The following is a 21,984-nucleotide window of genomic DNA, read 5'->3' as shown; positions in this document are numbered from 1 at the left end:
GTACCATACGTGGTACAACAACATGCACAAACATAATAATTGGATTGGTATGTATATAGCAGAAATATTTAACCTACATTATTGTATCATATATATATTTTTATATAGTGATCACGTACTTGGTGTATTTTTGTGAGCATTATTGAGGTGATTTCATGTATATCTAAAATGTGTTGACATCACCTCAATCGGTGATCGGTGCTGACTATATCAAATATATATATAGAAAAATTTTCAGCTGCACAATCATTTTTTTTCACTTGGTTCGCGACCACTAAAACCCGGTAGTGGGTTTTAGTGATGCGAAAAAAAAAAACAAAAACCACTAAAACATATATATATATATATATACATATATATATAGTTTTGATATTATGGGCAACCACCATGGGCACTTACATGGGCAACAGCTGACGTAGCAATCACTGATTGGATATACAAGATGTCACGTCAGCTGTTGTCCATGTAGGTGCTCATGATGGTTGCCCATAATATCAAAAATCCATATATATATACATATATATATATATATATATATATATATATATGGTCAAAAACATTGTTAGGCAAGCAACAATTTGTGTTGATTTTTTATTTTTTTTTTTGAGAGAGATTGAATAATTGTCAAAGACAGCGATTAATGCAGTGGGTGCATCCACGGGGGTTTCTTGAAGCCCATGAACTAAAAAGGATGCACGTTATGTCCACATCAGATTGTGATCACTCTGTGACTCTGTTTTCAGATTTCAACAGCGACATCTAAACTAGTAGGGATACTCCTCTTCGAAACTTATAACTAGTTGAAAACAAGTTGAGTACCACTTTTGACCAAACCAGTTTAATTTTCTCCTTTTATTTTTTTTCCCTAAAGGCAAATCATAAATCAAAATCTTTATGTCATGATGAATCAATTTCTCATGAGTTTCGTGTTTTGAAATATTGATGCATGTATTTTTCTCTTTGTCGTTTTTGTGATTTTATTCATTTTTTTGACGTGGTACACACGAGTGAAGTTCGTTTATCTCGATGCTAACTTCAATGCACATATATCTTTACATACAATGCATTTTATTGAAATTATTGGCAACCTGTTATATTTGTAATGTTTCGGTCAAATTAAGTTAAGTCCCCTATCTATATATCTCACATCTCATACCTACTACTGCGAATGTATATTCTGTACACCATTACCACCTTATCTCCCCACTCTGACCAGTTGCTTTCACTGCAAACCAAAAATATGGATGCATGCCCCAATATTATAGGAATTATGGATAATGAATTGCTTCAATTATTGGTCCATTGCCACAATTGGGACCAAAAACAACTCTCGCCATCAAAAAATTTCTCGACGTTTAAATAACAACTTCGTGACAAAGACCTTGCTAGCAAAAGGAACCCGATCGAAACTCTTGCTCGCGGAGCTACCTATACACGTGTATCCAAATTTCATCGCTCGTTTAGTTTTCAAACATCCGACCCATGAAAAAATTTAAAGTCAATTTGATTAGTACTCATTTCGACGCAAATTAATATTAAAAATTTTGAACTATACAAATAATTCTCACGTTATAGCGGAACTTCGTCTTAGGGCCGGGTTAGTAAATAGGGGTCGATCCGAATTGATTAAATATTTATTCAACTCCAAATTTGATCAGTACCCCACCAAACTTGGATATTATATTGAGGCATGCATCTTTTTTTGCAGTTAGTTCTATTGGCCATACTTGAACCACGTAAATATACGCAAAAATGTGTTGCAAAGTAGTGGCGCGACTCGAGTTAAGATCGTGAACAAATACGTGTGGGGTGGCCAACCTGGCTAGCTATTTTTGTCCTGAAAAAGCGAAGGCAAACCGAGTCCCCATACCTATTCGCCATAACCAACGCCAAAATTATGCGACTTGCACGTAACCGTCGACATTCGAACCCACGGATTATATCGATTCACGCCACCCAACATCGAATTTTCTGGCCCTTAATCCCAGTTCGATTTCGATCTAAATATGCGTACGATCATTATATTGATTATTGTGTTCGATTATGGTGGAGAATAGTTAAAGTGGAAAATGGTTCTAGATTTTTAAATGGAAAAAATATATATATATTTTTAACGACAATATAGTAATGTTTGAGAGAGCTTTTAAATAGCATTTCTCGTCTTTTTCTTAATAAAATTTCACAAAATTTTATTAAGAAAAAACTGAAAAGTGTTTTTAAGAAATTCTCTCAAGCAATATTAAATGATCTCAATCGTATTTAACTGAAAAATGATTTCTAAAAGTTTTTCTAAAACCATACTAAGTGATCCTAATCGTATTTTATCATTAGCATCAATTATTAAGTTTCAAAAAATAAAGATTTTGTTTACTTTAGAGGTAGATAGATAACTAAAAAAAATAATAGTAATAGAAAAGAAAGAGGAATGGGAAGGAACTGAAAAGTTTAGTTGACTAGACGGGGCCCACAAATCAGATGGGGACTGGAAAAGCATGGCTGACTAAATGGGCCCAGTCAGCGACGATGTTGACTACTCCTAGTTCATCAGTAATGGCTGCCCATGGCCCGCAGTACACATTTTTTATTTTTCAAAGTAATATTTTATTATTTATTTTTCATTTCGAGCGATTCAGAAAATTTTTCGTTATATCCCATCATCATGATATATTACAAAGAATAAGGTAGTTTTCTTTATTTATTTGTTATTATTATTGCCATGAGCAAACACCATCTCAATTTTTTTTTAAAAAAAATTGATTTCGATGGGGACCACATTTTACATAAGTTAGAGATTTATTGGCTCATGCGATGGTTAAATCGAGGGATGTGCACGAACGGCAGGGACTTGAGAGAGAGAACAACATGACCAACCTCCAGAGCATACGACATACCCAACAATATTTCAGCAGGAAATATGTTCCACACAAAAATCGAAACCGCAACGCTAAAAATTTATTCTCATGTCACTTCAGGTCTTACCAACTCGTCTATACTCCTATGGACAACACCATCTCAAATTTTGGTGCCTAAAATTTCCAAGAACGAAACTTCACCTAAACTTTCCCTGCTTAGACACATGCAGATTTTGTACTGTCATAAATGTAAAGTGATTAATAGTTAGCTAAAAAAAACGAGACACCCCAGAGCATACCCCCAAATATTTCAATGAGAAATATGCTTCACACGAGGATCGAACCCGCAACGCTGAAGAATTTCTTTCCACGTCACCTCAGGTCTTACCAACTCGCCTATGCCCCCTTCTTGTTGATATCATAAGGCATCGTTCTGTTCATCATATTACTAATATACGTATAACTCATCATATCTTATCTCACGTTCTTCTCATCATATTATTTATTCATATATTAACTATTTATTTTAAATCAATCAAATCATTAATTATTTATCTCACATCAATCAAATCATTGAACTCAAATTACTATATTACCCATTATAAATAATATAATTTTTATTTTATTTATTGTTAAAAGGACAAAATAGTCATTTAAAATTTTTATATAAAGTTTAATCAATCAAATCAAATAAACCATAATCTATCAATTCCAATACTATTTTAATTATCATTTATTATTTATTTTTTATTAAATTATATTACTTATCTTTATATTACTTATATCATATCTCAAACCAAACGGTGCCTAAGAAAATTAACATTATTTTAGGTACATGTAAAATATAAATACTTTTGATTCCAATAAATTAATCAATATAGAATTAATATGGAGAAAATAGGAAAAAATGACTAGTCCTTCTGAATATAGTGAAAGTGAAGCGTGAGAGGTTGTGGGGAATAGAAGATAGAACCTAACTAGCTTAGACATCAGAATTTAGCAAAGAATAATCCCTTTGACCAGAAGTCAAATAAGTATCGATGATAGCCTAGGTACATGAACCTAAAAAAGGTGCACATTATTGCTTGAAGGCGGTTCCTTGACACAAAATCAAACGAGACTATATTAGTTATTTAGATTTTAATTGTTTTTATATAAAAATAAAAAATGACGCTCCACGAGTGTATATATATCAAGGAGGGTTAATAAAAATCGACAAAGTTTACATAACTATGAGGACATATGGTGAAACTCGATATCTTTTAATTTTATCATGTCAATGGAAGCTAATTAATGATCCTTTAAATAACTCTTTTAAGAATAACATATGGTTTATCAACAGCATTATTCAACTCAAACAGTAAAGAAGGAATGGGTTTATTTATTCAAAAACTTTTCGTTCAGTTTTTTTTTACTGTTGTGTCAATTTTTTCATTTTGTAGCACATGAAAATCCTGCTCTATAAAAATAATTTAAAAGCTAAGTTTTTAATTAAAATAATTGGGAATTTAATTTCAAGTAAATTATTTTTTCCATGTGAGTTTTTGCCACCTATACACTTACTTTATAGGGGGACAAAAGTACATTTTATGCATCTTTCTTGGGTAAAAATCTAACCACACTGCTGAAATCTTGCGTGTTGTTAAAATTTTCAGTTTGAGATCGTACGCTGCTTCTTACAGCATGCTTTGGCTCAATAGTCAATAGTATACCATGTTTTCTGGTTCAATCTCCAACCTTTTCTATCTCTGGACCGATTAACAAAACGTTATTCTTAATTGTTGAATATTGTCCCACGTTGGTTGGATAGAGTTTTTGAAAGCCCTTAATATAGATAAGGGCAACTCTTGTTGGTGTGTTTAGTTTGTCCCACATCGGTAGGATACAATTCTTGGGAGCCCTTAATATAGACAAGAACAACCCTCACCTCTTGAGCTAGATTTTGAGGTGAGTTAGGTCCAAGTCTCATTTCTAACATGATATCAGAGCTCAAACCCTCCGTGTGTGTTGGACCGCCCATAATTGGGCTGCCTATAATTAGGCCACCCGTTAATATCTCCACGCTCCAGATGTTAATTCTTGGGTGTGTGGGGGGTGTGTTAGAATATTGTCCCACATCGGTAGGATACAATTCCTGGGAGCCCTTAATATAGACAAGGACAACCCTCACCTCTTGAGCTAGCTTTTGAGGTGAGTTAGGTCCAAGTCTCATTTCTAACATGGTATCAGAGAGAGGTTCCCGTTATGTGTTGAACGGCTCATAGTTGGCCTCACCCGTCCCATAGTTGGCCACCCATTTAATATCCACGCTCCAGTCGTTTCATTCCTGAGCGTGAGAGGGGTGTGTTGGTGTATTGATTTATGTCCCACATAGGTTGGCTAAATAACCTGGACCTCTGTATATGAACAAGGACAAACCTCACCTCTTGAGCTAGCATTTGAGGTTAGTTAGGTCCAAGTATCATTTCTATATTAAGGGCTCCCAGAAACTCTATCCAACCGATGTATGACAATATTCAACACACCCCCAGGAATGAACATCTGAAGCGTGGAAATATTAACGGGTGACCTAACTATAGGCAGCCCAATTATGGGCGGTCCAACACACACGAAAGTTCTGGGCTCTGGCCCATAATTGGACTGTCTATAGTTAGGTCACCCGTTAATATTTCCACGCTCCAGATGTTCATTCTTGGGGGTGTGTTGAATATTGTCTCACATCGGTTGGATAGAGTTTCTGGGAGCCCTTAATATAGACAAGGGCAACCCTCACCTCTTGAGCTAGCTTTTGAGGTGACTTAAGTCCAAGTCTCATTTCTAACATTAATAATATATCACGTAATACGTACACTAAAATATATGTGAATCTCATATAGAAATTCATACCCTACAATCACGGGTTCGGTTCGATCGCGAATCAGTCAAGGTTGGAAATGTGAAAATGGGCTTTCGGGCGGGCCAACCCGCCAAAACCTGTCAGTTGGCGGGGGCCGGGCGGGACGGCCCACCATTTATCAACTCATTTCGCCTATTTCACTATGAACGTCGGGTTGATTCGTCAATTTTTAGTTATATTTTACGGATTGGGGCAGGTTAGCCCACAACCCACTGCTTGACGGGGCGGAACGTACAGGATGGGACAGGACGAGGCGGCCCACTATTTAGACGGGCTGAAAATTTGTCAACCCAAACCCACCTATATAGCGGGGCGGGGAGGGTCAACCCAGCCGGTTCAGCCCACTTTGACAGCTCTAATCACGGGTCTGGTTTGGAATTTGTCTAAAAACCATTTGATCGGTCAAAACGTTCGAAACCGGTCAAACCCGATCAAGAACCAGTCCGATTGATTCACCTATTTTTTAAAAAGTTTTTTAGGTTTTAAATTTCTTTTATAAACTGATTTTTTCATAAATTTCTTGAAAAAATTATCGCCACTATTTAAAATTTAAAATTTTTCTTTTTGGTTTTGAATTTTGTTAAAAATATTATTTTAATAGAATTTGAGCTTATTTTGATTATTTTTTGTTTAAAATATATTATAGATTTTTTGATTTTATATATGTTGTTGTTTAGATTTTAAACTTTATTAAATATATATTTATATATTTACACTAATTTATAGTTGTTAAAATTCAAAATATATCGATTAATACATTATATTATTTTATTATATAATATAATAGTATTCCGATTTGATTGCTTGGTTGAATCAATTGGAAAGGTCGGAATGCTTTCTAAAAATTTACCAGTTCGATTGTTGGTCTGATTGTAAAACCACTTGGTGGAATAGTCAAGTAGACGAGCATTGCATTCTTAATTAGTGATTATGAGTTTGATTCGTCCTACTAATAGACTCTCGGGCGAACTTTTATCAATATCTACATCTTTTTTTTGAGTTACCTGGACTAAATACAAGTTGAACTAAAAAAAAATTAAAAAACTAAAGAGTCCGCCAGGCTGAAATCGTGGTGGTCAATAACGTGGGCCTGTGGCTAAGAAGTAGTTGTTGGAGAACCGTGATCAGATCAATCAGAATTAATACCCGGTGCAGCGGAAGTTTAAAAATTTTATATGGAACAATTCCATATCATGGGCATCAAAACTTTACGATTAAATTGTGCGTGTAAAAATTAAATAACAATTAAATTTTTACCTTGAAATCTCGAAACGAGATTATGGACACCAACAGATTACTCTGCTCTTGTTGTATATCCCAGGAACTGATGGACGAACAATTCTTCAATCAGGTCCACGAACAGAAGTTTAATCCCTCTGATAGATTGCACTAGAAAATCTATCATAAGTTTCTACGAAGAGAATTAACGAATTTGATCCGTTAAACCAGACTGCAAATTCAAAATTCACAGGCAGGATTTTTTTCAAGCAGAGAGGGAGGGGGCGGCGGCCATAGTAGGAAAAATAGGGTTTTCGAAAATATTTTGTGACCTCTGTTGTGTAATTTCTGTACTGCAATAACTTATTTATAATGTGGGCTGCTAATAGCTTATGGCCCATTAGTCATAAGTTCAAGCCTGACAAGCAAAGCCCGCATGTTCAGAAATTAATATAAAATTCATCGTGACTCAGATTGATAAACCAATTTCACCAATGTTCACAGAAATCATTTCTGCATCTTTTAAAGTCAAGATAAATTTTCTGAATCCGAATTCAGTGATTTCCAAAAATGCCCATCCCTATGTCATTTTAGGAAATCTTACTCCTCTACTCTTAAATTAGAAGTTCCACTTCTTTATTCACTAAATTTAACTCTTTAAATTTAATTATCTCAACGGGAATTAAAAATCCATTACTTGTGTGACCCTCAATGGTTCAGGGATACAGCTAGCCGTGGGCTCACAACTCCTTGTGACTCGGAACAACAATTTCCGACTTGCCCATCGAATCATGGTAAGAGCGCCTATCAACATCGCCCCATGATTCCCTAGGTATCACTGATAGTGCCTGCAAGAACCAATAGATTTTGGTTAGCGTACAGTATGGTCCCTTCATCCATATATCCCGATCGAATCAACAACCATTGGTAAATCGAGAGTCGTTCGAGATTCGATAACTATGCAATGCATCTTGAAGATCAAATAGTGACATCGCATGTGCTACTAAGAAACCATTTTTTAAAACACATCATGTACTCTGGCCAGAGATTCGTCACACTAATATCTCCTCAGATTGCATAGGATATCCACACTAGCAAGTATGTGGTGAATCCTTGACAACAAAGCATCGACTCCTATATGTGTCGTAACTGCACCCAATCCCGACACCTGATGACCCCAATAGAGTCGGTAAACGAGTCAAAGTACAGTACTAGCATATAGAGTCTCAATGATGTTTCAAGTAGTAAGGACTAATGGTGTACAACCAAAACCGCGGACTTTATCCACTCGATAAGTGATAACCACTTGGAAAGTCCGGATAGGGTAGTTCGATCATTCATCGTATGAATATCCATTTGCATGCTTTGAACATCTCTATGTTCCATACCAATGAAACGTGGTACTCGGCATCGCAAATGCTAGTCTCAATCTCGAGCGATCCTTATCCTTATTAACGGACGGCTCAATCGACTAGGAACTGTTTAGAATATACAGTAGTTTGTAAAGAATTAAGAATGCACGGGTTTTCCTTAGGGAATCCAGTCTAATTCAATCTCAGAATATAGCTCAAAAGAGAGTATTATCCAACTCCATATGTACAACTACATATTTCCTAACGACTTAATATAGCCTATGTGTAACAACTAACAACCCGATTTAATGTAGTCTAGAGGTTACTACATTACTTCGAAATTATACTCAATGTACACAAAAAAATCAGAGAAAGTGGGTTTTTCGATCACAAATAAATAAAAATGATTTCTCTTTATGCTAAAAAATATTATTTCTAAGAAAAACTTTATCTTTATCTAAGGTTGTATTTGGATGGAAAGATTTTAAATCCATGAATTTCGATTCTATTTAATTGTTAACAATGAAATAATAAATCAAATCCTAAATTTATACACTACTTATTTACACATTAGTTATATAAAGTAGAATGCATTCAAATGAATTCATTATTGTGTGGACTTGAAATCTATCATAACTAACATGAAATATCATATAAACATGAAATGAGTAGATTTGAAATTTATGTTGCTACTTCTATATACAAGAAAAATACATTTGAGTATATTTGAAATCCATGAATTTAAAATCCTTCTATCCAAGAGGGTGTTATCAAATTCTAGATGCTACTAATTAACAACTCAAATGCATACACAAGGAAATGCCAACTTCTTTCAAAAAAATAGTTTAACGCGTGCTAACGAATGTCGAAGAGAATCTGACTTTCTTATTAATTGTATATGAATTTAAAATCCTTTTATTCAAGAGGGTGTTATCAAATTCTAGATGCTACTAATTAACAACTCAAATGCATACACAAGGAAATGCCAACTTCTTTCAAAAAAATAGTTTAACGCGTGCTAACGAATGTCGAAGAGAATCTGACTTTTTTATTAATTGTACATCATTTACAATATTGAGTGCCTAGACTAAAATGTATAATTTCACATGTTTGGTTCAAAAGCGTACATTTTTTCCCCCTCATTATCAGCACAAATAACCAATATATATATATATATATATATATATATATATATATATCTTTATATATATATATATATATATATATCTTTATATATTTATTGGGATATTGCATGTGCGTGCCTGCTCCTCGATACAAAAATAATTTTGTTAACAAAGAAACAATTTTTAGCCATTAATCTTTTGCAAAATCGAGACACATCATTTGTTAGGTTTTTCGGCGGCCGGCATTAGAAAGTTTTTGAATGCGAGATTACCAAAAATCTCCTGTGTATCCTATTTATAGAATTGAAGAAACCTAGTTGCAAATCTAATAATGACGTCATATAAATTTAACAAGAGATCTCAGTCACGCATTGGACGTCATCTACACGTAATTGTTGTTAATGATGAAAGACGTGGAAAACAATATTTTTGAACTTGAAATCGAGTGAATGAATTAATGGGTTTTAATTATATGACATATGACATTATCACAATTTATATACATGAATATATTAAGTATATCTCGAATCAAATATTTTGAAAATTTCCCATTTCCGGCAATCCAATTACAAACCAACACCCGGTAAAATCGATGCTAGCTCATAGAAAGTATCCATCTATACATGCGAGATGTTCATATGCAAAAAAAATAGACAGTTAGATATCTCAATGTTAGAAGGATGTACAATTAAAAATCTAATTGAACAATGTCCAATAAAATAGCATCCACCAATCTCCAACACCGGCGAAAATTTTAGCTAATTTGTACATCGGAAAAAACATTTACTCAATATATATTGACTTCACAAACACGTAATTTACACATGTCAAATAATAAGCTGTGTGAACCGAAGACGAAACTTCATATTCTAGGAAACCGAGTCATCATCAAATTGATGAAGCGTGGACCAGCCAAGCACCAAGTTGACTATTTCTTGCTTTTCTCTCTCTCTCTTTCTTTTTCCCCTCTCTCTCATTTATGATATTTTATGATTAAAATGTATTTCTTTTCCAACGTAAATCATCTTTTCAACTGAAATTATATTAAAATGAAATCAGAGATGTCGACCATAAGTTAAGGTTTCAATCATCCAAACCAACCACTAACGAACGTTATAAACATAATTAATACGGCAAGTGTATTTCTTTTAAATTGTGTTAGAAATCAGTAAACATAGAAAATCCCTAACCCATACGAAATGAGTTTAAGATAATTCTACGATTCTTCATGTACTAATTAATAAACGTGCATAAATATATTTATTGAATCGATCTCTCGTGTTATAAAATAATAATATTTTTAATATAAAAAATAATATTTTTTTAATAAATCATATCCAATAAAAAATTCAATTTTTATACGTGTATTTAGTTATTGCAAATCGAAAGTTTAGAATTTTTGATTTTTTGATGACGCTATTATGCCAAATTGTAACACGAAAGCAATAAAAAGTTTTATGCATAATAATTCATACATGGAACATAATTATACATTTATTGATGTCACCGCCAAATTATTATTATTATTAGATAAAATACGCATGATTGAATATCTCCCCTTCACAAAATTATACTCACTCATAATATTAATTCAGTACGACTTTTATTATTATTATTGGGTAATGCTACATGTACATCGAGGATAACACGTTGGATTACACATTCCATTTGAAATTACATGATTATCCTACATGCATTTTTGAAAATTTTTTTCCAAATAAAGTACATGGATAATCATGTAATATCATGTGCAATATGTAACCCAACGTGTAGCCCTCAACGTACATGTAGCATTACCCTTATTGTTATTATTATTATTATTATTAATGTTCACGAAATCTTATTCAGCCCTCCCCATTTTTTTCTCTCCAAAACCCTCTATAAATAGCCAAGCAACACTCCACCCTCGTTCCTTCATTCACAAACCTTAAAACTCAGCTGTCCAAATCTTTCGATAGAAAAGAAATCTCCATACCTCTGCTTCTCCACTTCCCTCTACATTCGCCAATCCCCCAAGAAATCAATGGTGGTTCTCTCCAAACCCTCTATCGAACAGTTCTCCATAGCCAAGAACTGCTCCACATTCTTCCCCGGCGTGCCGCTTATAGACCTCTCCAAACCCGACTCGAAAACGCAGCTAGTCAAGGCCTGCGAGGAGTACGGATTCTTCAAAGTGATCAATCATGGCGTCCCTTTTGAATACATGAGAGATTTGGAGTCCGAAGCTCTCAAGTTCTTCTCTTTGCCTCTGTCTGATAAGCAGAAGGCAGGCCCTCCTAACCCTTTCGGCTATGGCAACAAAAAGATCGGCCCCAATGGAGATGTCGGTTGGCTCGAATACTTGCTTTTGAACTCCAACACCGAAGCAGATGTCCATAAATTCTCATCCCTCTTCGGTGAAGCAGCAGAGAATTTCCCGTGAGTGCTCGACTTAAGGTTTTTCGTAACTTTCAGCTCTGTTTTTTTTTTTTATGAATCCCCATCCTAACATTCTACGTGACATTTGTTTTGCAGTTGTGTTCTGAAAGATTATATATCGGCTGTGAAGAAAATGGCGTTCGAGATTCTTGAAATGCTAGCAGATGGGCTGAAGATCCAACCAAGAAATGTGTTCAGTAAACTTGTGATGGATGAACAGAGCGACTCTGTTTTCAGAGTGAATCACTACCCTCCATGCCCAGAATCGGGTGAATCCAATGGCTCCAGGAATTTGATTGGATTTGGAGAACACACTGACCCGCAAGTCATATCTGTTCTTAGATCCAATAACACCAGTGGCCTTCAAATCTGTTTGAAAGACGGGAATTGGATTCCCATCCCGCCCGATCACAATTCTTTCTTCATTAATGTTGGTGATTCATTGCAGGTACAACCACCACCACCACCCCCTTGTACTCATGCATAAATACTCTCACTCGTATTCAAATCATATGATATCATATTAAATACATAAAATCTATAGTTTTGTCATGAATTATTACTTACTTTTTTTGCCATTTATAACGTGTGAGATGTCATGATGATTGAAAGAGAGGTCGGTGAGAGTATGTATGTTTGCTTGAAAAATGTGCCGAATTTTGTATTCAACCCCTTTTATGACATCATTCTTGTTTCATCATTCATGCACGCGTTTCCGCCTTCAAAACGAATGAATCTTGCAAGTCAACATCTATGGTTCTAGAAACATGGAAATGAAGGGCAACAAAATCAAGATAGAGTTAAGAACCTCATATTTAATCAATTTTATAATAGGAAGAATGACTATTAAGAATAGTATATCATTTACTTTTGAGATAAATTTATGTCTTGATTTCCCATCAATCACATCAAGAAAAGGAGAATTGATATATGAAAATACGTGTTGTGTATTTGGGCAGGTGATGACTAATGGGAGGTTTAAGAGCGTAAGGCACAGAGTAATGGCCAATAGCACAAAATCAAGACTTTCGATGATATACTTCGGTGGCCCACCATTGAGCGAGAAGATAGCCCCGTTGCCTTCACTAATGAAAGGAGAAGACAGTTTGTACAAGGAATTTACATGGTTTGAGTACAAAAAATCAGCTTACAAGTCAAGATTGGCCGATAACAGATTGGGCCTCTTCGAGAAAATTAATGTGGCCTCATGATGTTTGCTTGGCACATTTAGGGGTTTGGTACAGTCAGATTCAAATTTTTCCATAGATGGCAAAGTTTGTGTTTTCCTTTGCTTCTCTGTCTTTCCTCCTCCATACATCTTGTAACTTGTTTGTTCATAATTCAAGAATTCATCCATTACCTTGTTTGTGTGTAAATAGTTTGCCACCACAATTCATTCTCTCTCTCTTTCTCTAATCTTTTTTTTTCTAGAAAAATAATAATAATTAGGCAAGTACTATTCACGGAAAATCATTATTTGTCAAAGACTCAAACTGGGTTAGATTATTCTCTGGCAAATTCATTGCATCACATTCAATATGACAAATTTTATGGTTTTTTTTTTTTCAAAAAGAATAAATTCAAGAAAAGGGATACAGTCAAATCCTTGACTGCCGCTAATCAATTATCTTCAACTCCTAGTTTCTTGGAGCTCAAATTTTGCATTGTTTGACGTGATTTTATATCTGCATCATTCAATGAGAAGAGGCTAACAATAATAAATTTTTTTTTTGAAGGCTAAAAATAATAATTAATAACCAAGAAAGATGTTTTTTTTATCTCTACAAGATTTGGTCGAATAATAAAACCAAGAATAATTTAAAGAAAATATATATATATATATTTTTTGTTGAGTCTACTTTTCTTTCAAAAATTTTTTTCTAATCCCATTAAAGTTGACTAGTAGTTATTTGGAACTAATTCAATATCTAGAGACAGTAACTTTCCAAATATTTGAAGTAAATATATAACGATTAACGATATATGAAAAAATTTCTCACTACAATACTTTTATAAACCAAGTCATTTCGGTGATAAAACTCACAAAAACAAATGTATCTAGACTCCAGGTATCAGTGAAGAACGACGATAACCGCGGTGATGACCACTTCCACGGGGTGGAGGACAACATTAGTAACTGTTGTTTGAAATATTATGTCTAATTTTTAGGATAACATTGGGATTATGTTATAGATGTCGAAACGCTTGATGAAACTGAAAATAGAACGAGCGAGAAAGGAGTATCCGGAAAGGTTATTGGCTCACAAAGCCTCACCCCAGTTGTTACAAATTACAACGGATCTCGACTTATTTTTTCGTGTTTGATATCCTAGTGAGATATCCGGGTGGCGAGAACCCGGGGACCTGGAATATCTCGGATGATGAGATAACCCGAAAGGTTTAGGCACCCGAGCCATCCCAGAAATCCAGGGAGAACTCAGGGCCCAGGGTATCGTAATACTAACTCCTCGGTACAGCGGAGCGGGTCCTAACCCGACTATCTTCAGGGAGTGTAGTGATATCTTCGTGAGATATCCCGGGTTTTCGATCGAAAATATCTCGGATGATGAGATAACCCGGAAGGTTTAGGCACCCGGGCATCCCAGAAATCCAGTGAGAACCCAGGGCCCAGGGTATCGTAATACTAACTCCTCGGGACAGCGTAGCGGGTCCTAGCCCGATTATTTTTAGGGAGTGTAGTGATATCCTCGTGAAATATCCCGGGTGGCGAGAACCCGGGAACCGGACCAACCAGGCCTTCTCAGAAGCCCAGGGAATCTGTGGAAATCCCGGGAGATTGAAGGGAGCCCGGGTAAAAACAAGGGAGTCAGGTATCTAGGAGGAAACCTTCGAAAGACGGGAAAGGAAGGAAAACTAGTGGGACCCGAGCTTTTCTATTCTTAGGGCCAGGAAACGGCCACGTCTACTTAGAGTGTGTCAGGATCAAATCACCGACCGAATCATTACTAACCACATTCCAACGGAGTGGAAAACTACGGATGTCTAAATGACACGTGGTAACCATCCCATCATTCTAAAAACTGTCAGTAAGGCCATACCCAATAATCATTGAGGACCCGGGCTGACGAGTATAAGGATCAGGCTGGGACATCTCTCATGGATCATCATCGCTCTTTCTGCACACACTCACTCTCTCAAACAAAAGAATCTCTAAAGCCCATTCCATACTTTTTAAACTGACTTAATCATCGGAGTGGCGACGCCGAAAACCTCCCCCGGCGATCCGCTGACGAGCTTCCTTGTTTTGGATGTGTAGATAGCCTCCACGGCTAGGCAAGGAAGCTTGCTGCCATTTTTATCCCCGGGGTCATACCCATCCCCGGATACCCATTTTATGATAAACGCATCAGTGTTATTATCTCAACTCTTGATCTAATCTAATGTTTGCAATTAGAAGAAAAAGTAAATTTGTCTTCCTTGATTGAGATAAATGGATGCAAACTGAAAAATATATAGGGATTGTGGATTGGTCTGCGCAACTGAACAACAAAATGGGCTGTGAGTTGAAGAAAATCAGAGTTATAGGACAATTCTTGATTATAATATGGAAAGCTGGAATATGAATCTTGAAAGTGGTCAGGTGGGATTTATTTGGTCTTTCATCAATGCTTTTATATGAATGCATACAACATAGAATAAGATGATAATAGTATACTTGCTATATGACCACAAGTTATAGTTCATTTTTGTTTCATCTCAAGAATGGATTTCATGCAATCTTAGAATAGTGCATTTCTGTATGCTCCCACGATTAAGCGACTGAATGTTTTCGCTCAAACCGTGATGCTCCGAAGCATAATCCTGCATGATTTTACTGTCCAGAATCATAACTTATAATGCATAATGCACATAAACAACTATAATGAGTGATAACTGGGGGTTTCAATAAGCTTACATGCTGTACTAGAGCAGAGGAGCTCAGCCCTACTTCAAAAATCCTTACTTTATAACTCCATCTTTTATTGATTATCAATCACGAGAACGTCGGAGTAATCATAATACAAATAGTCAAATACTGATGGCAAATAATATGGCAAGTAACCATATTCCCTTAGCCTGAATATAAAGCATGCATAAACACATCAACCACAAAACAAAATTTAAGCTTCTACTTTTGGCCCTTCTTTTTCCAAAGATCCCCAAACATTCTAATGCCAGAACCTTTTCTTTTTCCGCCTTCAAAAACATCGTCACTTTCGTCATCCATCGGTCTAGGGGAATCAACATAACCGGAATACAGACCAACCGGTTCATACGTGCTTCTATAATGATTATCCATGGATCCACACCTCTCAGAAATCCTTCTTCCATTCATCTCTACCCCCCCTGCTAGGACTGATGCTGCTGCATCAGCTGCTTTCCTCCATTGCTCTGTTTGCACCCGAAGCCTCTTCATCTCACTTTCTAACTCTTCCTTTGCCTTTTCGGCAGCAATTAACCTCTCATTGATCTGTAATGCATTGTTTTTTGTATTTTCAAGTTCTTGATCCGCTTTACTCGACTTCAAAGTCAGTTCCTCTATCTGAGATTGAGCTGATGATATCTTAAGCGATTTCTCGTGAAGCTCGTTCTTTAAGCTCTGATTTTCTTGACGAAAAACCTCCATTTCTTTCTCTTTTTCGTCTAGCTTGGTTTTCAACAAGTTTATCTCATCATTCTTTGATCCCAACTCATCAAAAGTGGAATTCTCTGGTTCTGTTATTGCTGGAGTTTCAGGCAACAAACCATCGGATATAGATATGACTTGTGTCTTAGTTTCCATAGGAACTTCAAAAACATCAGTCTCGTTCTCTACTTCATCAGACGATTCAAACTCTGCCACACTGCTGTTCTTCATGTCCACCTCTTCGGTTTTAACTGAAGTTGAGTGCTTCTCTTGGATCTGCATCGACTCCGGGACGTTTGGCTGTTTCTTTGCTTTCTTCTCAAGCTGTTCTTGAACCACTTTTTTGGCAGCCTCAGCTGACACTAATTGGTCTTTAAGACTTTTGAGCTCATCTTGTGCTTGCCCAAGTTGAGACTCCAAATCAGCGATACGCGTCCCGAGCTTCTTTTTATTCACCGGATCAGATTGGGCACCACGAGGAGAACGGCCCTCTGCGATTTTCGGGCTCCTTTCGGTTCTAACACGATGGTGTAGCGGTTCAGAAGCAGAGCTCGACGTCCTGAGATGAGGGGGGCCTCGGGGAGTTTGCTTTTGAGGCACTTCTGTTAACCTGTACTCTCATCAAATCAATGAAATCACACAAAATTGATTCAACAAAGAGAGTCCTGGTTATGATAAATACCTTGTTGTTCTTGGCATTCTTGATAGAGATTAAAGATAAATAATTTTTAACAGCAGCAGAACTTAATGTTTGATCTGCATAATTTGAAATATTATATGAGGAGGAGTTTCAGCTAGACAGCAAACATTTCAACTGATAAATACACCTAAATTAAAAAAAAAAACTGTAGTATACATACAATCAAGAAGTGTAGCTTCATCATACCTTTTGAAGTAAAGATTCAAACGAACACACGCGGAAAAATCAGACAGTTTCTCATGTGATTTGTCTATTTTTTGGAGTGCAACATAAAGAAGTGTCCAAAGGTATGACGCATGCTTTTTTCTCCACAAAAGAAAGTAACTTTGCAGTCCACTTATCCCAACTTTTAATGCAATAAAAAGATGTGCACACCTTTAGCCTACGTACGTTGTACTGTGTAAAAAAAACGACGATCAAGTGGATGCTCATGAGAGATCTGAAGTTACAGAAATAGTAGTCGGCAAACAAAGATCCAAGATCAAGAATCAGTCATTTATTACTAAATCCTTCATTAAATTTCAAGAATCTCGAGGTTAATGCTGTTACGATATACAAAAAACAAAAAAACAAACCCTTTTAACTAAGCATTTCATCAAGCTTTGAACAACCACCCCCCCAAAAAAAACCATAGGATGAGACAGATCAAAGTTAATCACTCTCATAATCCAAGAAATTAACCTGACACCATGAAGACAAAATCTTGGAAAGAAGAATTCAGAGCTCATAATCAAAGAAATGAGCCGATCACAAACCTTGAACCAGTTTTGCTTGTCTGCAAAATGGGGAGATCAAGAGTAGAAGAAACACCTAAACAATACAGAAAATGAATGAAGTGGGGGGTTGTAGCCGTTGAGTGGCATTTATTAATGCATATCTGTAAGTATAAATGGACAGCTCTGCACGGGACCCCAGGCAAGCGGTAAAAACTATATGTTATGTACGTTCTTTCATTGACCCCCCCATATTACCATTTTCAAATTTTGAATTACAGCTTAACAAGTGTGACTATATCAGTTTCAAAAAAAAAAAGTGCGACTGTATCCTTCCTATAGATGCTCTTCACAAGCCCATGGGGTGTTTCTCGCCCTCGTTTGATTTTGGAAGATCGTAGAGTTCTAATGTTATAACTATGATCTCGTGTTTTTACTTCTGTTCATAGATCAACAAGTCGAACAACTTATATTTAATTAAAATGATTGGTTTTATCCCTGATTGTAAAGACATAATCACATTGAAGACCATTTATATTCACTCATTTAACATAGAGATGAAGTATGAAATTTGATATTCCAGATATAGCTAGGTAAATTTATGGTCAAACTTTCTCGTAACGGATCAAAGTGTGTAGGCAACGGAATATTTAAAAGGGTTCGAATAATTTTCTGAATATTTAAAGGGGGGCTGTTATTTTCAATTAAATCTCAATCTCGTTACATGGCTTTGAGTTATTTTATTTATTTATAGAACCTTGGAGTCGAATCATCACAGTGTCACACAATCAAATAAAAACTAAAATCTTCAAATCAGACCTCCATCTTAATTACCTCGATTTTTCAGAATTCAATAAATCCCAATAAATTGGCTTCGATGTGTTCTTAAACCGATGAAAAACTCGTAAAGCTTTTTATAATTTGACGTGGGACCACTTTAATTTATTGTGGAAAAAATATTAATGTCGGTTGTAAATTAAAGATTGAAAGTAATTATTTTTTTTTTTTAAATCTGTGGTTGTAGTTTTCTTTTTTGTCCCAAGATTTAGAATGTATAACTTTTTTTAAAAAATAAAATATTTAAAAATGATTACTTTCTAGCCCACAATTTGTCCCATTTACTAAACGAGGTAATTATCCATCTTAAAATAACGAAAAAGGGACAGACAATGACGTTTTTTAAGATCTTGATTAGACTAAGATTTGGTATCACGTATGCTGCTTATATTGATCACATTGCTAATGTTGACTAAACTTACTCATAAATCATTCATCAATCCAACTGTACTTTTCCATAGATTATTTAATGTCAGTATGCATGAAAGTGATATCTTTGCAAGAAGGTGAAAGACACAAGTTGTATTGAATTTTGTTAATTATGTTACATCAAAAAAAAAATAATAAATAAAATAAAATTTGACGGCTATGTAAGTTAGCTATATTGTGTGTTTTGTTTTTTGAAAATAATCATTCTCGAAAAAATTTAGGAAAATGCACGGAAGGTTCGTTTTATAATTCTAAATATTAATAATGTATTTTACTACAACATGATTTGTCCAAATATTATAATCATAATAATCAGTGAAGATTATATGCATGCTCCTCTATCATTATATTAAACTACTATATATATAAGATGGATGTGATTGTTAATTATTATAGGAAATTAAATGCACCCTTCACGTGAATCCAAACATAGTAGATAGAGGTGGTTTTGTATTTTCTAAAGACAAAGCATGTGAAAAGCTTAAATATAAATCCAACGACTCCATTGAATTTGTCTATCGTTTTGTAGCCTTACGCCTATCGGTTTTTCGTTTCTTGATTTACCAAAAATTATAGATATCACTTTTATTTTTTAAAAAATAAGAAAATTATAGATATCACATTCAAAGAATCAAGCCCACTCGCCCAATGTCACCAGCTGGAATATTTAATAAATAAATTCTACACTTAATAGAAATTTAAGTTTGTCTCATCGACGAATTATATGTCCCTTTCTCTCTTCTTGATTGATGGTTTGCCTTAAATAATTATTAATTAATATCAACCATTAGATGGGTTATTAATGGTGAATACATTGCCAAATACAGAGTGGAATAAATATGTCTAGAGATGTGGGAGCGCTTAGCCGGTAGTTAATTAAGATTTTTATTCTCTATATATCATGAGATGTGTTTGTTTTATAAGACTTGTTGTAATTTGAAAGTATTATATTAGTGCGGAGATTGACCTAGGCCAATACACATCAAAAAAATGATGGATGTTAGTTCTCAGTAGGGGTGTAAACGAACCGAACTGAACCGAACTGAACAATGGTAAAATTTTAAGGCTTGAATTCGGCTCGATAAGAGTATATTCAATTTCGAGTTCGATTCGAAGCTCGATAATTTCAAATATTTTGGCTCGAGCTCGGCTCAAAATAAAGTTCGAGTTCGGCTCGAAACATTCGAACATATTCGAAAACTATTGCTCGGATATTATGGTTCGAAATGCTCGAAATGCTCGAAAAGGTTCGAAATGTATATAATTATATTATATTAATTAAATATTAATGCTCGCAAACTATTTGCGAACTATCGAACGACATAATTTTGACACGAGTTCGGCTCGAAAAAGAATTCGAACATGTTCGAATTCGGCTCGAGTTCGATAAGCTCAAATACAAATCAAATATTTATCGAGCGAACTCGTAAAGCTCACAAACCGACTTGGTTCATTTGCATCCCTGGTTCTCAGGTTATAAAAAAAATGGAACAAATTCTCATATAAATCGAAAGTAATTAGCTATCGGCTCTCTGTTCTGTTTAGAGATAGAAATCAAATTTTCAATTCAAAAGGGTCAATTTAAAACTGCTCCTTTTCAAAATTTGCAAAAAATAAAAAATAAAAAAACAGGAAAAACTATAATTTTGGTTAATTAATTTTTTCACGTTGTGATTTCAATCTTTTATATTTTCAAATTTCAGTTTTAGTCCAACATGTTTCGATTTTTGGAAATTTTATCATTTTTCGTCTAAAATACTGATGTGACACTATACATATCAGCGTTGTATCGGTACCACATTAGCGCTACGTCGTAAAAAAAAAGGTCTAAAATTGCCACACAAAAAAATATAGCTGACTAAAAACGAAATCTGATAACCTTTAGTATCGAAATTGCAAAATGATATAAAAAAAACAGGATCAAAAAGAAAAAATGTTGAAAAATTCAGGAAAAAAGTGCTCAAAATTAAAAATAGCATTTTAAGCGTAACAAAAACTACACGAAATATTTGAAAGTTTTAATATATACTACTTCAAAATGTAATATTCAGCTTTGGACGGTTTAGTTTTCTGGGTGCGTGTTTTAAAAAGCACGTGCATAGTAAAGAATCAGTTCTTTTTCAATAAAAGGGTCCAGATGTTGAATTGTGTTATATGTATATCAATATTTTGTACATCATAAAAAATATTCAATACAAGTTTTTCATATGTTACTATCTCGTGATATATTGAATATAAAATTTCAAGATATAATAAAAAAATATAACGATATTATTGATGTACATATCGATATACGATATATTTGACGTGCTTTTAACATTATTCTTGCAAAATTTACAACATATTTCTTTAAAATAAAAATTACAAGAGATGAAAAGTTCCTAACAGTTGCTAAAAATTAATTTAGATTTTAAAAAATAAAAAAATATAAATTTATATTGTACCAATATTATTTTACCCACGCAAAAATACTTCATAATTGTTTCCGGCTTCATTTTAGATATTTTGTAGGGGGTCTGTAGTAAATGTCCAAGGCACGTGGATGTGGTTTTTTAGAAGGCCCATGGAAATAGCCCAGGGCCCAGAACATACGTCCATCACACAATTTTTCTGATCCGTTCTTCGGCCGGTCAACGGTCAACCTTCGTAATGGAGAATTGCTCATTTGATCATATGCTTATTTCTATTTAATTTAACATATCAAAAACTAATTCATTTCACTATGAAAAATCTCAATCCAATTATGTATTAGAAGTTTGAGTTGTTTGAAGTTAGTTAATTAATGCAATTCTTTATTGGGATTTCGGTCTTTAGAATA

General features: G+C 34.8%; 2 protein-coding genes across 4 annotated transcripts; one reads left to right on the top strand and one right to left on the bottom strand.

Moving 5' to 3' along the window:
• Positions 1 to 11,340: 11,340 nt before the first annotated feature.
• LOC140863150 (gibberellin 2-beta-dioxygenase 1-like) lies at positions 11,341 to 13,219 on the top strand. Its single transcript, XM_073266341.1, has 3 exons — positions 11,341 to 11,860; positions 11,957 to 12,308; positions 12,820 to 13,219. The coding sequence occupies exons 1-3, from the start codon at positions 11,466 to 11,468 to the stop codon at positions 13,069 to 13,071; spliced, it is 999 nt and encodes a 332-aa protein (XP_073122442.1). The 5' UTR covers positions 11,341 to 11,465; the 3' UTR covers positions 13,072 to 13,219.
• Positions 13,220 to 15,733: 2,514 nt separating this feature from the next.
• Positions 15,734 to 18,078, bottom strand: LOC140864605 (interactor of constitutive active ROPs 4-like). Of its 3 annotated transcripts, XM_073268888.1 has the most exons (4): positions 17,943 to 18,077; positions 17,374 to 17,583; positions 17,170 to 17,243; positions 15,734 to 17,097 (listed from the first exon to the last, which is right to left on the bottom strand). In XM_073268888.1, exons 3-4 carry the CDS (start codon positions 17,184 to 17,186, stop codon positions 15,990 to 15,992), a joined length of 1,125 nt encoding a protein of 374 aa, XP_073124989.1. In that variant the 5' UTR covers positions 17,187 to 17,243; positions 17,374 to 17,583; positions 17,943 to 18,077; the 3' UTR covers positions 15,734 to 15,989. The 3 variants fall into 3 exon arrangements, with proteins under 3 accessions (XP_073124989.1, XP_073124987.1, XP_073124988.1); XM_073268886.1 differs by lacking the exon at positions 17,374 to 17,583 and having other exon boundaries at positions 17,943 to 18,078; XM_073268887.1 differs by lacking the exon at positions 17,374 to 17,583 and having other exon boundaries at positions 17,869 to 18,003.
• Between the last annotated feature and the right edge of the window lie 3,906 nt (positions 18,079 to 21,984).

This window comes from Henckelia pumila, chromosome 4 (assembly GCF_033568475.1).
Source record: "Henckelia pumila isolate YLH828 chromosome 4, ASM3356847v2, whole genome shotgun sequence".
NCBI classification, from domain to species: Eukaryota; Viridiplantae; Streptophyta; class Magnoliopsida; order Lamiales; family Gesneriaceae; genus Henckelia; species Henckelia pumila.
This window is presented reverse-complemented; position numbering and strand designations above follow the sequence as displayed.